At 39.5% G+C, this 23,744-nt stretch overlaps 2 protein-coding genes across 2 annotated transcripts in view; both read left to right on the forward strand.

Annotated features, from left to right (window-relative positions):
- B2m (beta-2-microglobulin) overlaps nucleotides 1–20,585 on the forward strand; it is a 48,577-nt gene extending 27,992 nt beyond the window's left edge. Inside the window, exon 5 of the transcript XR_012909701.1 lies at nucleotides 20,574–20,585. The gene's annotated coding sequence lies outside the window, so the exon portion shown is untranslated. The remainder of the gene's footprint in view (nucleotides 1–20,573) is intronic.
- On the forward strand, nucleotides 1,579–17,901 carry Terb2 (telomere repeat binding bouquet formation protein 2). The gene is made up of 7 exons (XM_075963794.1): nucleotides 1,579–1,642; nucleotides 1,741–1,822; nucleotides 2,988–3,127; nucleotides 6,829–6,890; nucleotides 10,798–10,862; nucleotides 14,915–15,003; nucleotides 17,756–17,901. Exons 1-7 carry the CDS (start codon nucleotides 1,579–1,581, stop codon nucleotides 17,899–17,901), a joined length of 648 nt encoding a protein of 215 aa, XP_075819909.1.
- Nucleotides 20,586–23,744: the final 3,159 nt, after the last annotated feature.

The following is a 23,744-nucleotide window of genomic DNA, read 5'->3' on the forward strand; positions in this document are numbered from 1 at the left end:
TATGTATCTTGAGGTTTTGTCTTGCATATTTAAGAGCTCAATGGTTCATATAAACAGAAAATAACAAGTATGAGTTTACATGAGTCTAATTAAAAGTAGTGCCGTACAAGGCCTGCACACAAATAAAATTTAAAACATATAAGAATTGATAGATCTGGGCTGGAGAGATGGCTCAGTGGTTAATAGCATTGCTTGCTCTTCCAAAGGTCCTTAGTTCAATTCCCAGCAACCACATGGTGGCTCACAACCATCTGTAATGAGGTCTGGTGCCCTCTTCTGGCCTGCAGACAGAATACTGTATACATAATAAATAAATAGACATTTTTTAAAAATTGATAGATCCATAAGATTTTTACATGGTTTTCCTATTGACAGAGCATTAGACAATATGAGTAATTTGACCCAACAAACATATATACAGAACACTATAGTCTAGACCATCTAAGAGCATTGTTTTTAAAGATATAACCTTACTGATTATATAGTTTCAGTATAGAAGAAAATGGTAACAAACTTCAAAAGACTTGATCAAAAAGACCAGTATTTCATTTTAATGCAGCTAAGCCATAAGTAAATCTTCACATGTGGGGGTTGAAGCATAGGATCACAAGTCTGAGGCTAGCCTGTAAATCCATGGAGACTCGTTCAAAAAACAAACAAAAAAATTAAATAACCCACTTTAAAAAATGTTCTACTGAAATCTGAGACTAATTTGAACAGAGCAATAAATAAGAAATGACATATCAAAAATTCTGTGGCACTCAGTTTAAGAGGAATGTCATAGCCTGGCCCTATAGGCTTAGAATTTTGTGTCTGAGTGTGTTCTGTGCCAACTCTGGGTCCCTTTCACTGAGTTCTATCCTCAAGAATATCTAATGTAGACATGGTGACATAGGCCTGTGATCACAACCCTCTGAAGGTGGAGGCTGGAGAACCAGAAATTCAAGGCCATATTCAGTTGAAGTTCAAGACCAGCTTAGGTTGTAAGAGACTGTCTGAAAACAACCAAAAAATGATACAGGGGAGTGGCAAGACGGCTCTGCTGATGGGAAGCCCTTGCCACCCAAGTCCAAGCCCTGGAACCCACACAGTGGAAGTAAAGAACTGATTTCTGAAAGTTGTCCTGAGACACAGACACGCGCACGCAAGCGCACACACAGACTCACAAACACACAGACTCACAGAGAGACAGACAGACACACACACAAAGATAGATACACACACACACACACACACACACACGACACACAGACAGACACAAAAACAGACACAGAGACACACTGACGCAGACAGACACACACAGACACAAAGACACAGACAGACAGACAGACAGACAGACAGACAGACAGACAGACAGACAGACAGACAGACACACCTCAGTGTTTAAAACCCACCAGGTCCAGGGAACTTCGTCCTCGGTGGCTAGTCTCTCAATTACGGTAGTTCGTGCCTCTTTGCCCGCTTCCTGTGACCTTTCCCGCCCTTTTCTTTTGGGAACCAATCATCACGCTTGGTTTCGGACCAATCAGCGGTCTCGGCTCTAGGCCCCGCCCGGGAGCCCCGGAGGCAGGCGGCGCCATGTTCCAGGGGCAGCGTGGTTGGTTCTGCCGCAGCGTCAGCCAGGACTTGAGGCAGTTCTGGGGTAGGAAGATGGCGGGGCAGGGCGTGGGCGCCCGTGTGTCCCCGGAAGCCCTCCTCCCCCATCCGGCTCGGCGCTCACACGTGCTCTTGCCTCCACAGTGGACGAAGGCGGGGCAATCAGCGATGCCCAGGCCGCCGACTTCCTGTTCAGCTGTGATGCCTCGCATCCGGACACGCTGAGGTACCCGGGGCCACTGGCTAGAGCCTTTCCTGTCATCGTGTGCCTAGAGCCGCGCAGGGGAGTAGCGGTCCAGTTACCAGCACTGGGGAACAGCAAGTTTGCAGCCCTCAATGCGAGGGATGCCATTCTCCTTTCCTTCCTTCCGCCCTGGCCTTCTACCTGTCCCTCCGGTCTCTAATGGAATCCTGGTTTTGAGTGTCCTGCTGTCACCTGGAAACTTGTAGGTCCCTAACTCTATGCTTGTCAACCAGATGTCGCCTCAACACCGGAGTCCATCCTGAATTCTTCAAGCCGAAAATCTACCCATCTTTTTTAGGTTTTTTTTTTTTTTTTTTTTTTTTTTGGCGGGGGGTGTCTATTTTCTCTGTACCCCAGGCTAGCCTTGAAACTCATACTCTTCCTGTTTTGGCATTGCAAGTGCCGGGATTTCAAGCATCTTAACCAACTTCTGTTACCAGGAATGAATTGGCGCCTAACAGCAAGGAACAGGCTCCAGTAACCGTAGCCGGACTTCCTCCTCATTGCCGCTTTTACAGGCACTGGAATTCCCCCTTGCCAGGACTGTCACGGGAGCTTCCTAAGAGAGTACTCTGCCTTCATGTGCTCTGCCATCTCCTTTATTAACTGCTGTCTCGTGTTTACAGGAGACCTGCCCCTGGCCTGTCCTCATCCCACTGCCTGTGGATTTAGATTAACTAAAACCTCTTTCATTTTCCATGCCTTTTGTAGTCTAGTCAACCTTAAGTGTCATTATTGCTCCTTCATATATGTCAGTTTTTCTAATGTCTTTCTTTCTTTGCTCCCATATCTTCTGCATGGGAAGGCCTCTCGAACTGCATGGCCACTCTACCTCAGAATTAACTGGTTTCTTATAATAGCAGTGACTATGAGTAAAACTCATTGGGCTGCTGGCTCTCAGTCCACTGTTGATGGCTAACTATTGTTTTAGGTGGTCTTTTGTAAATTCTAAAGCTGAGATTTACTTACACTTAGGTCCCCAAGCTAAGTAATGAACCTGAAATTTATTCATTCTTGCCAGGAAACAAAGACCATCATAAATGTATTCTTTAATGTTAGCAGGATCCTAGCAGTCATTTGGTTTTCTTTTGAAAGGGGGAATGCATTCCTGTCTATGTCATAACCTAGAAGATCTCCTTTCTTCTAGGCTATATCACAGCACCGAGTACATAGAAGACAATGCTACAGTTTTTCATGCCTACTATCTCTCTGCGGTAGCTAATACTGAAAGGAAAAACTCAGTGGCCTTGGGCCATTTTGTTCTTCCTCCTACGTGTCTGCAAAAAGGTTAGCAAAGATCATAAACCCATCTGTTTGCCAAACCCAGTCAATCCCTATTAAGATAACCAGATTTAATTTTACCAATCACTGTTCTCATTGGAATTCAGTGGTGAATAGGGTAGAGTCAGGTATTGCCCCCAAAGTCAAGTGCTCACCAGCTAGGATCCAATACTTAATTTGTTTTTTGGTGTTTGTGTTGAAGCAGGATCTTACTGTGTAGTCCTGGTTGGCCTCGAACTTACTAGATAAACCAGGCTGGCCTCAAACTCACACAGATCCACCTGTCCCTGCCCTCCAAGTGCTGGGACTAAAGATGTGCACCATCATGCCCAGCAGTTTTGTGATCTAACATCCATTGACTTCTTCCAAGTGATTCTGAGGATAAAATGAGGTAATAGGTTAAAGTGCATGACATGTGGTGAGTATTAATAAATGTGTTGTTTCCTACTGTTGATTCTTTTCATTCTAATTTTTTCTTGAATATTTTTTATAATAGTAAATTCATTTTATTATTACTATGTACTTTCACATCTCAAAAACCATATGATGTGAGAAGGAAAAGTAAGTGAGCTGCCTTTGAGATTGGTGCTTTCAGTTTTCCCTGCTTGGAGCATGTTCTTAGCATGTCTGCCAAAGCTTAACCCAGGTTGTCCACCTAACCTCACACATCTCATTTTTGTAGGTCTTTCATTAATAACCCACTTCTTGTTTAAATTTCTTTATTTTTTGTATGTGGGTGTTTTGCCAACATATCTGTCGGTGCACCACAGTGGTGCCTGGTACCTGTGCTGGCCAGAAGAGGGCATCAGATTCCCAGGAATTGGAGTTAAACAGTTTTGAACCTCCATGTGGGTCCTAGGAACCAGGGTTTTCTGGAAGGACATACAGTGTTGTTAACCTCTGAGCCATCTCTCCATCCCCTAGTCAGTCAGTTCTGGTGAAGATTTTGCTTATCTCATAGTTCTGTGTCCATTTCTAGAAAGACAGACTGAAGCTGTTTACAGATTCCAGTGAGGAAAATATTAAAAACAAAGCAGAACAAACCAAAAACTCAGTTATTTTCCTAGAAGAATCCTTAGAAACTGCAAAGATTGGTTTCTTGTAACTAGTGTTCAGCACAACCTAGTTATAACACTTTTTTTTTTTTTTTTTTGGTTTTTCGAGACAGGGTTTCTCTGTGGCTTTGGAGCCTGTCCTGGAACTAGCTCTGTAGACCAGGCTGGTCTCGAACTCACAGAGATCCGCCTGCCTCTGCCTCCCGAGTGCTGGGATTAAAGGCGTGCGCCACCACCGCCCGGCTAGTTATAACACTTAAGTCTAAGTGGTTATGCAAACAAACTAATGATTTATGGCAAAATAGATTTGTTAAAATAACTTTATCTCTATCTCTCTTGCCCTTCCTCCTTTTCTGTCTCTCTTTTTTGTTCTTGAGAGTGGCTCTGTTATGTCACTCTAACTGAACTGGTACTAATTTTGTAACCCAGGCTAGTTTCAAAACATGGCCATCCTCCTGCCTCAGCCTCCTGAGTGCCAAGTTATAGATAAGTACCATCATGTCCAGCAACTTTTCAAAAATTCTGAGACAAGTTTTTGCTATGTAGCCCTGCCTGGCCTCATCTTTAAAAACCACGTGTGCCAAAATCCTACCTTCAAGGAGCTTGTATTATAGAATGAGTATCCAATTTATTAACCTTATTTTAAATTATAACTTCTATTTTATCTTTGAGTTTAGCCTCTTCTACTAACATATATTTAAATCTTTAAAAAATGTTTGAAATAAAAACATACTTCTTAAAAAAAAAAGGTAACTACTGTCTTAGTCACTTTTCCATACTGTGGTAAAACACCATGACCAAGGCAGCTTATCAAAGGAAGCGTTTATTTGGGGCTTACAGTTCCAAAGGGCAAGGAGTCTGTGACCATCATAGCGGGGAGCATGACAGCAGGCAGCAGCTGAGCTCACGTCTGGATCCACAGACAGGAATTACAGACCACCGGGAATTGCACAGTCCCTTGAAGCCTCAGATCCATTGCCAGTAACATGCTTTTCCAATGAAGATCCTTCCTAAACAGTTTCACCAGTAATATACTTTCTCCCATGAGGATTCAAACAGTTCCACCATCTGGGGACCAAACATTCAAGTATAAGTCTGTGGGGGCCATTCTCATTCAAACTAGGATATTGTATGTGCCTGGTTAGTGAGTAGTAGATAAGATGCCACTGTGAACTATGAGTTTAAAAGGTTTAGTAGTCATATTAAAAAGATATAGGCAAAATTAATCTTAAAATATTTTTTATTTAACCTAATATTGAAAAATTATCATTTCAATAATATGAAATTTAAAAAATATTTTGTATTCTTTCTGATACCAAGTATTAAACATCCAGTGCTGATTTTACACTTACACCATACCTCAATATGACTCAACATACATTTACCATTGCTACCATATTGGTCAGCAAAAGTCTAGTGTAATTAGACCCTTTTTGTCTTCTAGTGGGTTGTTGTAGAGAATTTTGAGATTATTAAGATGATAAAAATCACCAGATATACTTAATTTTATAGAATTCCTATTTTACTAGACAGTGTTTATCTACTTTTTAGAAAAATAAATTTATTCTTGAGAACCTCAACTCTACACACTTAACAACTTAGGCATTTTACTGTGACAGTTGTCTTATTTATTAATATTTGGCATAACAGAGACACATATCTAATGAAGTAATATATGCTAGTAGAAAAAGTAAGGGCAGGGAAGTGAATCAGTGAGGGAGAGAATTTGCCCAGCATAAGGACCTGAATTTGAATTCCTAACTTCTACACGTATTGACATGGCCATGACTGCCTTTAACACCAGCAGTTGGGGGATGGGGACAGAAAGATCCCAGGAGCTTGCTGGCCAGCCAGTCTAGCTGAATCAGTGAGCTTCTAGTTCGGTGAAAGACCCTGTCTGAAGGCAATAAGGTAGAGGAAAATACTCAATGCTGTCTCTGGCCTCTGCATGTTATACACAGGTATACAGAATCATATTCATGTGTGTGCATACTTACACAACAAACATGCATGCATACCACATCCCAAGAAAAAAGTTTACCATAATGATTATAATATACTGGAATCAGCTGGAAAGTGGATTGTAAATTATTTTCTATTTGAGACAGGGTTTCTCTGTGTAGCTTTTAGAGCCTGTCCTGGAACTCTCTCTGTAGACCAGGCTGACCTCGAATTCACAAGATCTGCCTGCCTCTGCCTCCAGAGTGCTGGGATTAAAGGTATGTGCCTCCACTGCCTGGCTATTCCTAGGCTTTTCTTCTTCTTCTTCTCCTCTGCCTCCTCCTTCTCCTCCTCCTCCTCCTCCTGCTCTTTTTATGCTTTTATTATCAGTTTTTTTTTGTTGTTTTTTAGACAGGGTTTCTCTGTAGCTTTGGAGCCTGTCCTGGCACTAGCTCTATGTAGACCAGGCTGGTCTCGAACTCACAGAGATCCGCCTGCCTCTGCCTCCCAAGTGCTGGGATTAAAGGTGTGTACCACCACCACCTGACTCCTAGGCTTTTCAGCAGGAATCTGGTTATTTTGAATCAAGTAGAATAAAAAAAAAGAGGTTATTTTTATTCAAGTAAAATACACATAATCTGCAAGTTTCAAATGTTATGCAAAATCCAGAAATTACTTTTAAAAATATTGAACTTGTTTTTCTCACTACAGAAATACGAAGAAAAATTGGTAGTTTTATTTGGGAACAAGATGAAAATTTTCCAATACAAAAGGTAAGAGGGAATTAAAATACTTGGTTGGGATGTACAGTTTCAAAAATTTGAAAGCTTTATAATTTGTGACATATGCATCAATGATCCAGATTAAGAAATTTTAAGAGTATGCTATTATTGAATACTATCTGGTTTGACATAGTTTTTACATAATACAACAGTAAAACTGAAGTATTTGGTATAAATTAAACCATTCTTATAAGAAACTCAGATGCAGGCTTAGCATCCAAGAAACCCTGGATTCAGTCCTCAGCCAGCATAAAAACCAGACATGGTGGCATACACTTGTAATGCTAACATTTGGGAGGTAGGGACAGGAGGATCAGAAGTTTAAGAAAACCTGTCAATGGAAAAAAAATAAACGAAAACCTGTCAAAAAGTAAACCTGTCAAAAAATAAACCTGTCAAAAATAAAATAGAAAAAGAAGAACAGAGAGTTGAGGGTTGGGTTAGAACACTGTAGTAGACTGTCTCCTCAGCATATGAGGCCTTTGCTTCAGTTTCTAGTACTGGAAAATAAACAAGAAACTTTGGTTTCTTTAGTCAGGAGTATAGAGTAACAATAGGTACATGGTATTTGCTGGTGGAGATTCGGGTGAATTTTTGCGCAGTATCACTTGTTTGTTTCGAGGACTGTTCCTTAATAAATATATGCAATATTGCTGTTTAGTTTTTGCCATTCTACTCAAATTTGTCTGTTTTTTACTTCAAAATCTTTATGCAGTAGCCAAATATAGATAATTTCAGCATGAAAAGAAGACAGATAATCACACATTATATAAAAAGGCATAAGCTAGTTCATAGTGATAATCCAAAAGCAGAAAGAAAAAAAGACAGGAAGATAAGAAAAAAGAAAAAGGTGGTATAAGTAAAACTTTTCATTATAGGAATAGCAACTAATAAAGAAAAAAGGATGATAAAGTAGAAAATTCTTCCTTGGGCCAGCAAGATGGTTCCGTTAAGTCAAAGAGCTTGCTGCATAAACTTGATGGCCTGGGCAGGTTCCATAGTGGAAGGAGAGAACCAGCTCCAGCAAGTTGTCCTCATAGCACCATGTGCATGCTGTATCTTATTGGGTGCCTTGTCCCCAACACACACACACACACACACACACACACACACACACACACACACACACACACACTAAAAAATATGCATTCTGTAACCACCAATATAATAATTGATTTAGACAAGAGCCATTAATTGATGTTAAAACTATGATCCCAAATTATCACCCACAGATTGTACTAATTACAAAGACAAGCAATATCTGCAAATGGACATACTAGAAGATACCACTTTAGCCAAATGATCAAACTGGTATCGCTAATACTGGAATAACCTCTCATTTGGCTTAGTCTGTTGTGATATAGTAAGTACACAGTATTATCTATGCTGAGTTCTTATTCAAAAGCTTCTCAAGATCCAATTATGAGTTATTCACATGACTCCAGGAAATGACTATGCCTCAAGTCAGTCAACTGGCCTGACCTCTATACTGACTGTCACAATAAAAGCAAGAAAACGTTCTAAATTGAGACAACAACCAAATGTGATGATAAGATCCTATATATAGATGTTTTTAATATAAAAGAAACATTTTTTTAATATAAAAAGCATGGTGGCACTGGTCTTTAATCCTAGCACTTGGAGGCAGAGGCCATCAGAGATCTGTGAGTTTTAGCCCAGCCAGGGTTTTATTAGTGAGACCCTGTCTAAAAAAGGCATTTTGAGAGCAACTGGAAAAACTGATTTGTGGAATATTAAATAATTATGATTTGTTAAATTTTCTTAAGTATGCCAGGGGTATAAAGATAAAAATACATTTTTGAGAAAATTCTTGCTAGATCTTAAGGAATAGGAATGTTATGTTTCAGCCAGGCAGTAGTGGCGCACTTGAGAGGCAGAGGCAGGCGGGTCTCTGTGAGTTCAAGGCCAGCCTGGTCTAGTGCCAGGACAGATTCCAAAGCTACACAGAGAAACCCCTACCCCCCAAAAAGAAATGTTTTCTTTTTCTTTTTCTTTTTTGATTTTCAAGACAGGGTTTCTCCGTAGCTTTTGGTTCCTGTCCTGGAACTAGCTTTTGTAGCCCAGGCTGGCCTCGAACTCACAGAGATCCACCTGCCTCTGCCTCCCGAGTGCTGGGATTAAAGCCGTGCGCCACCACCGCGTGGCAGAAATGTTGTTTTCAAATGATCTCACAAAACTGAAAAAGAACACACTCAAGGTAACAAAAGTATTTCTTTAAGTGCAAGGTATATAGTATTTCTGTGCTATTTTTAAGGATAATTTTTTAGACTGAGAAAAATAGAAAAATCTATGTTTCCACAGCCAAGTAATTAATTTATAGGTTTCGTATTCCTTTCATTAATTAAAATTTTTATTTACTTCTTTGTGTGGCACATGCCACAATATACATGTGGAAGTCAGAGGACAACTTGGGGAAGCTGGTCCTGTCCCTTTACCCTGTGGGCTCAGGAAATCAAACTCAGGTTATCAGGATTTTCAGCAAGCACTCTTGTTTGCCGAGCCATCTCACTGGCCCCACTAATTTGTTTTTATTTCTCAGAGTGTTATCATTTGGAAATCATAATCTCTTCAGGATCTTTGGTTTGGAGATGATAAATTCTGAAAATATCGAATCTCTTATTTGTCAATGTTTCTACACAAATGATCATGATTTTTAAAAATTATTTGTTAAAGTATTCAGTCTACCAGTACTATGGGACTTAAAAGGAATTTAAGATCATTTAGTTTTATAAATAAAAATGCTGACATAAACAGAAGATTAAAAAAATCTGTTTTAGAACATGTAATCACATATTAGCATAATGAAACCAAGTTTTCTTAGCCTCAACCTAATCTAATGTCATTTCTGTTAAAAAGTTAGTATAAGGCTGGAGGGCTGGCTCAGGTGAAGAGCGTTTCCTGCTCTTCCAGAGGACCAGAATTCAGTTCACCAGTGAACCCCAGCACCTGCACCAGGTGCCTCACTACTGCCTGTAACTCTAGCTCCAGGGCCTGTGGTACACTCTGCTGGCCTCTGTGGGCACTTGCCTGCATGTGGCGTACATTTACACAGGCAGACAGACAGATAAATAAAAATATTAATATAACATACTTTTATTGATTATTATCTAGACATTATTTGATAAAGGATCTTGTCAATTCCTTCAAAGTACTTATCACTGTTGAATATCAGCTAATTATAATACTATAATCACATAATCTATATGTAGAAAGTTATCAAATGAAAATAACAAAGATAAATCTGGAAAGTAATTTGGAACATTATTATTACTTAGGGAAGATTTATGATCTAAATATGGAATTTTTAACAATATTCTGTTAAATACATTAGGTATAAACATCTGAGTCATTTCTACAAATGTTTTGGAAAAGCTTAATATACTTTTAGTTTTGTTACAACTTCAGAAGTGAACATATCTCCATCACGATCACTTTAAAGAGGGAACAATTTGTTTAGCTTTTTCTTTTTTGATTTGTAAGAAGGAGAATCCTGAAGTCAAGAATTTTAAGAAAGTCTTAAGTTTGTAATGTTTGATTTTTTCCCTTCCTTCCTTCCTTCCTTCCTTCCTTCCTTCCTTCCTTCCTTCCTTCCTTCCTTCCTTCCTGTATTCTTCCTCTTCCCTCAAACCAAGTTCAGTTACCTGCTATAACTATAGCTAGCATTTAAAACCCTGGTTATCCTTCTTTATGCTCTTCTAAAAGCATGATTATGTGAATATATATACAAAATTTTTAAGCTTCCCTGCCAGGTTACAATGACTGAACTAAAAGAATAAATTTAAATAGCCTTTGATTATATTTTAATTTAATTTTAAGGTTAATAATTAGATAATTAGTGTGCTAAATTTTTTAAATTGATTTATTTTGCTGTTTACAGCATGGCAGAATAACATCAAATAAAAGGGAAAGCAGTGAGCCAACAACAGAACACAAAAAAGAAAGGTATTGAGTTAATATGCTTCATTGCTACTCAAATTGAATGTAGAAATCTTTGAGCTTGATTGTATATTTATTTTAATTTCACAATTCCTTTGAGATTGATATTATCATCATCACCATTCTCATTTTAGAGAAGAGATATAAGATTAAAAAGATTGATTTTTCCAAAGTCTTATGAACTTTTATTAAAAAGAGTAAAAGTGAGGCTTGAGAGATAGTTCAGTGGTTAAGAGCACTTGTTGCTCTTACAGAGTATCTGGGCTTAATTCCAGCACTCACATGGTGGCTCATGACCATCAGTTACTCTGGTTCCAGGGGATCCAACACTCTTCTGACCTCTGAGAGCACCAGGCATGCATATGGTGCATATACAGGCAAGACACTCATGCACATAAAACAAAAAATAAATACATAACAAAATAAGGTGATGAACTATTGATGAAGTCCCCTAACATCAACTTCTGGCCTCCCACATACATGGTCATATTATGTGTGCACTTACACCAACACTTGCACACATATGCCTACATACATTACAAAATGCCAGGCATGGTACTTTTTAGGTATACTCTTGGGGTTTAAGGTGAGTGCCAGGCTAATCTGGGCTGTGGGTGCATAGGAAGACTGTTACATTTTTTAAAAAGACCAATTATGTGAATATACCCTAGGTTTCTTCCTTTTTTCTTTATGTATTTTTCAAGATGGGTTTCACTGTTTCTGTGTAACCTTGGCTGCCCTGGTCACTCTGTAGACCAGTCTGGCCTTGTATTCAGAGATCCGCCTGTCTCTGCTTTCCAAGTGCTGAAATTAAAGATGTGTACCACTACTGCCCAATTTGCCTTTTATTTTTCTATTTTCCTTTTTTATTGGGAATTTTATAATGCCTATAATGAATTTTGATCAAATACATCCCTACCCCCTCTCCTTAACTCCCCTATCTCCCTCAATTTCATGTATTATAATTGTGGCTGTTCTGGAACTTGCTCTTTAGACCAGGTTGTCTTCAAACTCACAGAGATCTGCCTCTCTCCTGAGTGCTGAGATTAGAGGTGTGCACCACCATACCTGGTACTTCTCTCTTGCTTTAAAAACCCACTGGATCTACTTAGTGCTGCCTCCACGTGCATGGGTACTGGACCATCTAATGGACCATGGGCAGCCTTCCTGGGGCTGCATCCCAGAAGAAAAGTGATTCTCCCTCTTGTATCCAACAACTTCTCAGCTAGGGTTGGGGCTTCATGAGCTCCTTCCTCTACTTGTGCTGGAATTTTGGCTGACTTGATCTTGTATAATCCTATGCATGTTGTCATAGACACTGTGAGTTCATGTGTTCAGCAACCCTATCATGTTATGCTGAAGAATTCTACTACATCTGTAGAGCCTTTTTTTGTGGAACCACCAGATGGCAGAATATGAACATAAATAAAATATACCCTGAAATACATGTAAGTGATAGCAATCAATACTAAATGGCATGCTATTTAACATTTGATAAATATTTGTGAGACAAGCAGTTCACATTACTTCATTTGATTCTCACAACTTAGATATGCAATCAGTCCCATTCATTTTACAATTGGGGAAACAGATCTGTACAGCTAAGTATTTTTTTTTTCAGTTTTATTCAGAAAGAAGCTGAATTTGAAATCATGTGGAGTCTAAACTTTTAACCATTGTGCTATTTTTCTTTCTCCAAATATTCCTCAAATTTTAAAGCCATGTACATTTTAACTTTTTGTTGTTGTTTTATTTTAAAATAAATGTAATAGGCTGGGGGTGCAACTCAGTTGTTGGAGTAGTTACCTAGTGTGCATGGATGTGTCTGCTCTGGGTGTGATTCCTAGCGCTGCATAAGCCAGATGTACTGACGCGTGCTTGTAATCACAGCACCCTGGAGGTGAGGACAGGATTAGAGGTTCAAGGTTATCCTCAGCTACATAGCAAGTTTGAGGCTAACCTGGGCTTTATGAGACCCTATTTCAAAAATGCCAAAATTAAAAAAAAGTAGAAATCCATTTAATTTGTGAAAATAAGACATACAGAAAATAATAAAGGAAATTTAAATCAGAAATAATTCTACCACTCAGTAGTATATGTCTCTTTTCTCTTATAGTAAGACACAATTTGTAAAGAACTGAGGTCATTTTGAGGTCCCTTTACTTTGCATGTAATGTTTTATCAACACTTTCCCTTAAGGTTGAAAACCTTATTTGATGTTATAACTTGGTGTTAGGATTAAACTGTTAGAAACCAAAGTCATAAACTCAGGAAAGGAGTAGACTGGAAATGGCCCTGCATCAGTGAGCTTTATTAGGAGGGAGAGCCTCACAATTATGATGAGGCATGATTGGCTTGAGATAGGAAAGCATTATGAGAGACAGTAAATCACACTAGAGGCAGCATGGTGGCTACCTGAGGTGGGAGAACAGTGAAGGAGGCTAGAGCATTTATCAGAGATTACTTAACAGAATCTTAAACCTTGGAGGAGCTTCAAGTAAGTAAGAGGTGGATGTTGCTGACAACATGGGACAGGAGGGGATGAGCAAAAGACTGAGAGAGAAAAAGTCAGAAATCTTTTACTTGAAGGGGTGTAGGTAGGCTGTTCAGAGCTCAGAGCCAATTTCTGTAGAAGTAGGCTTTAGAGTTGTTTGCTGCATGGCTCCATCTTACTTGATACAACAAAGGGGACCAGGCAAATCATGCTGGGCTGTGTTAGTTAGGGTTTTCATTGCTGTGAAGCGACAACATGATCATGGCAACTCTTAGAAGGAAAACACCCAATTGAGGGAGCTTGCTTATAGTTTCAGAGGTTCAGTCTATTATCATTATGGTGGGGAGCATGGTGGTGTGCAGGCAGGCATGGTGTTGGCTGCATCTTGACTTTCAGGCAACAGGAAGTCAACTAGGTGGTTTCCTGCACATAGGAAATCTCAAAGCCTGTCCCCACAGTGACACAATTCCTCCAACAAGGCCATACCCACTCCAGCAAAGCAACACCTTCTAAATAGTGTCGCTCCCTATGAGCTTATGGGTGCCGATTATATTCAAACTACCACATGGCCAGTGGTGACACATGCCTCTAATCCCAGCACTTGGGAGGCAGAGACAGGCAGATCTCTGTGAGTTCAGTGCCAGCCTGGTCTACAGAGTGAGTTCCAGGACAGCCAGGATTGTGCAGATAGGCTTGTGCAATAATACAGAGTTTATCAATTCTTTGCCTCAGAGGACAGACTATAGAGGAGGCATCAGGTCTTAAATAGGCAGGCCCATGATCTAAGGTAAACCTTATTTATTTAAGTTACTTAAAAATCTCATTGTATTTCATGGTTTCCCTGACCTCGTTTCTTTTTGTTATGCTGAAGTATGAATAATTTAAATACTGAATAACAAAAGACTATGACTATTTATAGAGTCTACTGTGCTTTTCTTTTGGCATACATAAGATTTCACATGTGTGTACAAATATGATTAATTATGGTGTATATAATATATTACTTTACATTTTTGACAATGCTAGGGATTGAACCCAGTCTCATGCATGCTAGGAAACAGCCCTACCACTGAGATATAACCCCAGCCCTGTGTTATATAATTATAAATTATTACTGTGCTTTGGGGGATATTGAGATGACCAAGGCCTCTATTCAAAAATTGTTTGATTTGTGAAGTAACTAAGAAAACCAAAAGTAGGTATATGGTCTTTCTTAGTATCACAAAAGAAAGCTTACAATTAACATTTTCACCAAGTAAAAGTAAAACTTGATTAAAGAAGTGTTAAATTACTATATATATGGTCTGGAATGAATCTTTTTTTTTTTGTTTGTTTTTTTTTTTGTTTGTTTGTTTTTTTGTTTCTCGAGACAGGGTTCCTCTGTGGTTTTGGAGCCTGTCCTGGAACTAGCTCTTGTAGACCAGGCTGGTCTCAAACTCACAGAGATCTGCCTGCCTCTGCCTCCCAAGTGCTGTAATTAAAGGTGTGGAATGAATCTTAATTTGTAATATAAATTAAAAATTCAAACACAAATGTGACTCTCTGTATGTTCCATTTTTTATAGTGCGGAGAGTCATCTTATGAGCACTCCAGTTGTAGAAAAGCAGATGTACTTCCCTCTTCGGAGTTATCCCGTGAACAACATGGTAACAGGTAAAGTGAGGTGAAAACTAGAGCAACCCCGCTAGGGAGGAAACGAGGGAGAACAAGCTGTTACCAAGCAGAGCCTTTGCTTTCACCATGGTGATAGGAGGGTGCCGTTCATCTTCTCAAACATTAACTTGCAGAATGGACCAATCATGGGCTTCATATTTTCTGTCCCTAGACAGGAGGGATGCTTGCTCTTGCTTGTGTGAGACAGTTGCAGTTTATTTCTGACATTCAGGGATTAGCTCTTTTGTTTTTGTTTTTGTTTTTGTAGTGCTGGAGGTTGAACTCAGGGCCTTTTACACGACTAGGATCAGGCTTTACTGTGGAGCCAGAGGCAGCTGAGCTCTTTCTGTGGACTAATTGCCACATAACACAAAACCTCCCCTTTCCTCTGAGACCTAGAAGAAGCTACCTCCATTTTGCCTTGGAAGATTGAGCTCTGCTCAAAGCCACCACCATTCTACTGTTTGTCTGTATGTTTATGGTGTTAACAATTCTTCTAATGAAAGGTTTCACATTGAAGCCTGTCTTGGAACTTGTTCTGTAGACCAGGCTAGGCTTGAACTCACAGAGATCTGCCTGCCTTTACCTCCCAAGTGCTGAGATTAAAGGCATGCATGACTTAATTTTGTATTTCTTTCCCAATGTGTTTAGAAATCTTGAGTAGTGCATGTATAAGGAGGTCCCTGCAGGTTTACAGGCAGGGGGCACACTGCACAGAGATGAAATGAAAACCCTGTGCAGATTGACTCCATCAACGTGAGTCAAGACGTAGGGGAGTCTAATACCAGGCACTTTAGTTTAGGCATATTTAAACACAATCGAGTTTGAAAAAGAGTCTTCAGGCAACAATAATTCCCATAATTCTAATTCCAGGTGCACAATAAAGATTAATGTATGATTACATAGCAACTCTTTTACAAAGTACCTGTGACCTTGAGGGTGGGTTCTATAGCTAATGTGGTCTCTGACTGATAGCATAGAGGTCAGCAGTACAAGAAATACATGTGACATCTCCCCTAAGGATGGGTAATAGTTTAGGGAGGAAAGAGTCTGGGAAACTAGGGTGAGGTCTGTCTCTTCAGCTAGCAAAGGGGTCACCAGGTTGTTAGCAACTTCCACTTTTAGCTTTCTGGGTGGAATGCAGGGTATTCAGTTGTATCTCCTCCATTGAGGAGACACCCTTGTGTGATTAACCGTGCTGCTTCTCTTAGCACTTCTCTGTGAGTACGAGGCCTTGGTGCCCTCTACACATGTGTGCAGTAAGCATTTAGAAACCCCACATAGTGTCTGCAATAAGCATTCTCTTCACTGGTTACACAAGTGCTTATCCATCAGGCAGAGGTCATGGATACACATGGGACGTCTCAGTAATGTTCAAAAAGAGCTAAGGAAATAGATATCCAATGACTGAAATAGATTAGTGATACTAATTTTCTATGGCTGGATTCATAATTTTTTTTAAATTTATTTATTTATTAAAGATTTCTGTCTCTTCCCCGCCACCGCCTCCCATTTCCCTCCCCCTCCCCCAATTAAGTCCCCCCCTACTATGAATGGACTTTATTACTAAAACCATCAAGCTTTATGTATAAACTCTATTGTTTTTTATGGTACTTTTAAATTCAGTCATACTTGGGATATTCTAGAATTTTTAGAATGTTTGCTTTTAGTATTAGTATAAACCACAAACATTTGTATTACATGTAAAATATAATCATTCAAATGATAAATAATTGTTATCAAGTTACTGCTTAAGATCTTTGAATATTAAGATCTTAATATCTCTGCAGTTAGGCAGGGTTTCTTTTTTGGCATTCATATATATTTCAGATTATTAATTATATCAACATTACAGCCATATCTTGTATTGATTAGGACAATCAATACAATAGCAGGACTGACTTTGCTATTAATTTTTCACTAGAGAACTTTATCCAAATCTTACAGTGCTTGGAAATGTCTGCTCTGTAGCACAGATGCGCTGTCTGTGCTGTTGGGCACTGGAGAGACAGTTTTCAGTGGTCACAGTCTAGGCCGGTTATTCCCTGTCATTCTAGTTTCCCTGCTTTAGTGTTCCAGCCCCAGCATGGACATTGCACTCTGAGTAGTCGAATTTGCTTGTCAGGTATCTATGCTTTTCAGAAGTGGAAGGAATAATTAAGTGTGTTGGTTCACACCAATGGTGTGCGAATTTAGGAGTTGAAGCAGAGGATTGCTGAAAGCTCAAGGCCAGCCTCGTCTACGAGTGCGTTCCAGTCTAACCTAGGTTAGAGTGTGAACCCCGTCTCAAACAAACAAACAAACAAACAAACAAACAAAACTAGGACAGCGAGAAGGGGAGATGGGCAGAAGAGAGGAGACAAATACGAGCCAAGTACAATAATGTGTTTTAGTGAAAAGGTCATAATAAAACTCTTTATTTTGTAAACTAAGGTGTAAAAAGAAACCAGTGTTAAGGGCTGGGGCTATAGCTTAGCTGTAGAGTGCTTGCCTGGCATGTACAGACTCTGGGTTTGGTCTCCAGTCCTACATAACAGAGTGCGGTGGCTGGATCTGCAGTCTCAGCCCCTGGTTGGGGAGCAGAAAGAGCAAAGGCCTAAGGTCATCCTTTGAGAATCTTCTCACCAGTATTATTTTTCTTTTTAGTTCTTTAAAAATATTCTATAAAAATTTTAACTAATAAATCAAAGACACTGAAAATAAAATAGCACGGTAGAATTTCAAATGTATCTATTTCTTCTTATTTTTATAGGTTATATATCAATTGATGCCTTGGAGAAATTCCTTGGAGAATTACATGACTTCATTCCAGGAAGCTCGGGATATTTGGCATATCATGTTCAAAATGAAATTAATATGTCTTCTATAAAAAACAAATTAAGGAGGAAACTAAGTTAAATTTTACTTACATTTATTTTTTATAAGACATTATGACATGCTTATAATTTAAATGAGAATGGAAAAAGAATTATTTTCTTTCTCAACATGTGTCCTGAGAAAACTCAGATTCATTTTGGTTCTCCCTTTTGACACAGTCACAAATTGCAAGTGCACAATTATTATGGAATTATTGTCATCCATACATACACTTAGAATATCTCTGTCAAATGCGCTTTTGATTTTGACTTTAGTATTGCATCGTATTTTTTCTAGGTTCAGTACTGAAATGCCAACCTTTATGATTCTGGTCATTATTTTGACTTAAAAAGTTAGGATGCTATACTTGAACTGTAAATGTTTGTTTCTGAACATAGTGAGTCAGGTGCCTCATAGTCCCCATAGTAGAACATGAGCCTAATACTGTGCCTTATAAGGAAATGAAAACTTGAGAGGATATCCTGCCGGAGTGACTAAATGAGGCCCAGCTCAAGCTGGAATGTGACTTTCCTGATTTCCTGGACTCGTATTTATACTGTTTTCTTATATGATTATGCTGGAACCTCTGTGTTAATATTCTATACCCTTTTTGAGACAAGGTCTCATTGTGTTACCCAGGCTGGCCTCTAACTTCTGGGCCTCAGTAATGCTCCTGCCTCAGCATTATAAATAAGCTGAAACTGTAGGTGTGTGCCACTGGACTTTGCTTTTCTGCCTTTTAAATGAACCTAGAGATGTGGCAATCTCAAGAAGGCAGTTTTGCTAACCTGTAATCCCAGGTGCTTGGATGGCTGGAGCAGGAGGAGAGAAAGCTCAAACCAGCCTGAGCAACTTAGGAAGACCCTGTCTCAAAATAAAATGTTAGGAGAGGCCAGTTACAAAGTTTGGTGGTACAGCACTTGCCATGCTTGTACAAGGTCCTGGGTTCAGTTCCAGTACCACATGAACACAGAAACACTTCTTACACAGAGTTTGGTGGCTTATTACTTTATGAAGACATAAATGGGATTATTTTTGAAGATATCTTGTTAAACCTGTTTGTCCTTCTGGAACATATAGCAGCTATAGAATTGTCTAAAGAAAATGTATCCCGGGGCTGGAGAGATGGCTCAGAGGTTAAGAGCATTGCCTGCTCTTCCAAAGGTCCTGAGTTCAATTCCCAGCAACCACATGGTGGCTCACAACCATCTGTAATGAGGTCTGATGCCCTCTTCTGGCCTGCAGAGATACATGCAGACAGAATATTGTATACATAATAAATAAATAAATATTTAAAAAAAAAAAAGAAAATGTATCCTTTTTCTTTTTCTTTTTGTGCGTATTATTTGGATGTGTGTGAGCCTTAGTTCTACCCTTTCTTTACAACTCAAATTTAATAGCATAAAATTCTAACTCAGCCTCAACATTTGAGAATTGTATTTTTGTCTGTTTAGTGCTTTTTCCTTATTTGTTTTTGTGTCTTTAGTTAAGCCCTTCTGTAAATGAAAAAAAAAACCTATTAATTATCTTTTCCTGAAACATTAAATATTACCTCTTCCTGAACACTTTATCTCAGTCACATTCTATTGATTAGGTTTTACATAGAATCTAACACTATCTGTAGACTGAAAATTAATTATTAAGAGTGTTACGTAAGTTTACACTAAGTTGTTTACATTGGATTATTGTAAGAGTATTCAGTGTTTATCCAACATGTACACAGTAAATAAAAATCTCCAACATTTGTTTCTCAAACAAGATTATTATATTTTAGATAGATAATGCAAATATAATAATATGTCCTTGGAATGCTTCCAGGAACAATAAAATCAGTTGACACCTTAAGTTTTGCAGGACTTGGAAATATGAAGAAATAAAATGACACATGTCATAGGTTCTTTTTATGTTGCTGGGATAAATTACTCCCAGGTGATTCTAGATCCTGTCAGGTTGACAGGTAACACTCACAGCTCTGTCCCCTGTCAGTGAGACACCCAAACATCACCTTTAAGCCATACCCTCCATTCCTTGTCCACACAGTCTCATGACCATGTTTAAACATAAAATGTATACAATCCAACATTAAAGTCCCCATAGTTTTCAACAATTCCAGTACTTTAGAATTCTAGTCTCTTAGCTGTAGGTTTGTATAAAATAAAAGAAGTTATATCCTCCCATCAGACAGAGGCACAAAGTAAGCATTTCTGTTCCTAAAGAGGGGAGCGATCAGACCAAGATTTTACCAGACAAAATTAATCCCCAGAGACCAAGGGCTACAGCTGGTAGATGGGAACAATGAAGAGCACCAAGGCTACTCGCTTCTCCAGTTCTGATCAGGCGTGTGCCTGCTTCCCTCCTGAGAAGACCAAAGGCCTCTTCTAATAGCTTACCTGCAGCAGCTCCCCTCTCCAAATGGCCAGATGGGAATCCCAGACCAGAGTTGTATCCCAGAACACTGATATAGCAGCAGTTAGTACTGGGGCCACCACCACAGTTGGTGTGATGAGGGCAGGGACCTGCACTGAAACAGTATTTGGCATGATTTGGCAGCTTTATATTGGCTATGCCAGGAACCCATCTATGGAGCAGCAACTTTTCTACGCCATCTGGGTTTTGCCCTGCCAGGAGCTGTGGGGCTCTTCTGTTGGATGGTCGCCCTCCTCATTCTCTTTACCATGTGAGATTCCATGGGGTCACCCAGCTGTTCCAGCTGCTTCAACTCTGCCAGTCCTGATGCTGAAATGAACTACTGTAACCAATGTAGCAATCAACATGGAGGTTCTTCAAAAAAATAGAAAAAAGAACTATGACCCAGCTGTACCACTCTTGGGTTTTAGCTGAAGGACTTTAAGTCAATATACCATAGAAGTACTTGCACTTCAGGTCTTTCTGTTGCCATTAGTTTTGTTAACAGTTTGTTTTCTTTTTTTAAAAAAATTAAACTAAAGAAACAATTGTGTGTTTGTGTGTGTGTGTGTGTGTGTGTGTGTGTGTGTGTGTGTGTGTGTGTGTCTAGTCTATGCAGGTACCTTCACAGTCCAGAAGAGGGCATCAGATCTCCTGGAGCTGAAGTTACAGTCAGGTTTGAGCCTCCTGACATAGGTGCTCAGAACTGAGCTTATGCCACCTCTCAAGCTTCACACATTTGTTGACAGAGGTTTCTGTCCTGCCTGATCCCATCCCAAAGAAACACACAGAGGTCTTCATTAATCATAAACTGGTTGGCCTATTAGCTCAGGCTTCTTATTAACACTTATAAGCTATATTAGCCCATAATTGTCTGTGTTAGCCACGTGGCTTGGTACCTTTTTCGGTGAGGCATTCTCATCTTGCTTCCTCTGTGTCTGGTTTCCTCCGTGTTGACTACAGACTCACTCTTTCTCTTCCCAGAATTCTCCTCTTCTCCTTGCCCTACCTATACTTCCTGCCTGGCTCCTGGCCAATCAGCATTTTATTAAACAAGTACAAGAAACAAATCTTTACAGGGTAAAACCATTGTCCCACAGCACACATTCATGTTTATTGGTTGCACTAATAAATAGAATCATCCTCGATGCTCATTACCTGTCAAAAAGATAAAATGCGGTACATATTCAGACATAAAGAAAAAGGAAATATGACATTTTCAGGAAATGGATACAACTAGGGATCATTAAAGTGAAATAAGTCAGACTCAAATACTACATTTTTTTCTCATATGTAAACTCTGGGTTTGAATTTTCGTGTGTGTGTGTGTGTTCATAAAAGTAGAGGACTATAAGGGAAAGAAGAGATCGTAGAGATGGAGGAGTAATGAGATAAATAGACAGACAGACAGATAGACAGATAGATAGATAGAGATAGGTAGAAGGTATATATGTAGGTAGGTATTGTAGTGGAATACATGTGGAAAACAGGAAGGGTAACAAGCTGAGGGGGGGGCGGTAGGGACCAGATGGGGTGAGAGAAAGTAGTTGGTTAGAGAGATGAATAAGATACATATGTACAAAAATTCCATAATGAAACTCAATACTTTATATGTTAGCTTAGATACATAAGTAAACAATAAATATTGACAGTAAAATAATAGGAAACAGAATGAAAGAAATTATAGACCTGGGGATTTGGGGTGTAGCCCCAGTGGTAGAATACTTGCCTAGCCAGTGAGAGGCCCTCAGTCTTCAACAGGGTTTGGGTGTGGTGTCTAAAAGGAGAGTAGTCAAATAAAGAATCGCCGTGAAAGATTTAAAAAAACCTCTCTCTCAGTAATTTATGAAAGCAAGTAATCAAGAATACAGACTTAAATACACAAGCTAATGAATTTGACTTACTTGACATAACAGAACATTAATATTACAGTTGATAATTATTTTTAAATATGCATGGGACATTTATAAGGTAAATCTTTTCAAAATTTAAACTGTGTGTATATGTATTTGTGTGTGTCTAGAAGAGGGTGCCAGACCACCTGGAGCTGGGATTGCAGGCGGTTGTGACACCTGAGATGGGTGTTGAGAGCTGAGTTTGGGTCCTCTGCAAGAGCAGAGCTGCACCTTAACCACTGAGCTGCTTCTCCAGCCCCGTCAGGAACATTTCTGTAAATCAATCACATTCTGCATAATCACTGAGACATCACAAATTACCCTTGGTCTGAGATTAAGCTCAGTCAAGGGCTTAAGAAGAGCGCTAGTCTAGCATGCAGTAAACCATAGGCTTCATCAACTGGGCATGGTGACACACACCTGTAATCCCAGCATTCTAGAAGTGAAGGCAAGCAATCCAGGGGAGATCAGGTATTCAAGGCCAAACTACAGAACAAGTTTGAGGCCGTTCTGGGCTACCTGAGACCATGTTTCAAGGAGATTTTTCAAACCAATAACCAATAACAGTAAACAAACAAAAATCGCTGTTAAGATGTGGAGCTTAAAATAGCAATTGATTACTGTTTTTTAAGCTTCTTTGGCTTGCCTAGACTCAGATGGTTTTCACTTAGTGTCTCTTATGTAGGTTTGGTCAGAAAGAGTCAATACTGGAGTCATCCTAAGGCAAACTTGGCCTAGATTTAAGATGGCTTCTTGTCTTGGCACTGTGGCACTCCTTGGCCCTTTCTCCCCTGAAGATCTGTCACCTCCAGAGTCCTTTCACCTATGTTGAATCTTTCAAGCCCTTAGTTCCAGGGTAGTCACGCTTCTTCCATGGTGGTCATTTTCCCAGCAGGATGAGAGAACTACCAGGCCAGCTGTTTTCTCTTGGTCAGTGACAGTTCTTGTTCTGTAAAGTGCAGGATCACATCGCAGAGAGGCATGTGGCTGGGGAAACAGGACCATCTTTGGGATATATAATGTAGTTTAATTGGTACATTGCATCAGAAGCCAACACATTTCAAAGAATTTAAGTTGTTCAAATTATGTTCTGACCTCAGGGAAATTAAGTCATAAACCAATAAAGAAAATAGTAACTGAAAAGCCTGCTGTGCTGACTGGTTTTATGTCAACTTGACATAAACTCTAGTCATCCTAGAGGAGAGAGCCTCAACTGAGAAATTTCTTCCACAAGATGGGGCTGCAGGCGAGTTCACCGGGCATTTGCTTACTTTGTGATTGATGTAGGAGGACCCAGCCATTGTGGATGGTGGCTTCCCTGGGCTGGTGGTCTGAGGAGTGGATGGGGGTGAGGTAGGGGGACAGGTGGGGGGAATGGGAGGAGGGGAGGGAGCAGGAACTGGGATTGGTATGTAAAATGAAAAAAGATTGTTTTCTTTTTAAAAAAAATAAGTGAAAAAGATACAAAAAAACTAAAAGAAAGAAAGAAAGAAACAGAAAGAAAGAAAGCAGGTTGAGCAAGCCATGAGAAACAAGCCAGTAAGAAGCACTCCTCCATGGCCTATGCACCAGCTCCTCCCTGAA

Source organism: Microtus pennsylvanicus, chromosome 2, assembly GCF_037038515.1.
Source record: "Microtus pennsylvanicus isolate mMicPen1 chromosome 2, mMicPen1.hap1, whole genome shotgun sequence".
NCBI lineage: Eukaryota > Metazoa > Chordata > Mammalia > Rodentia > Cricetidae > Microtus > Microtus pennsylvanicus.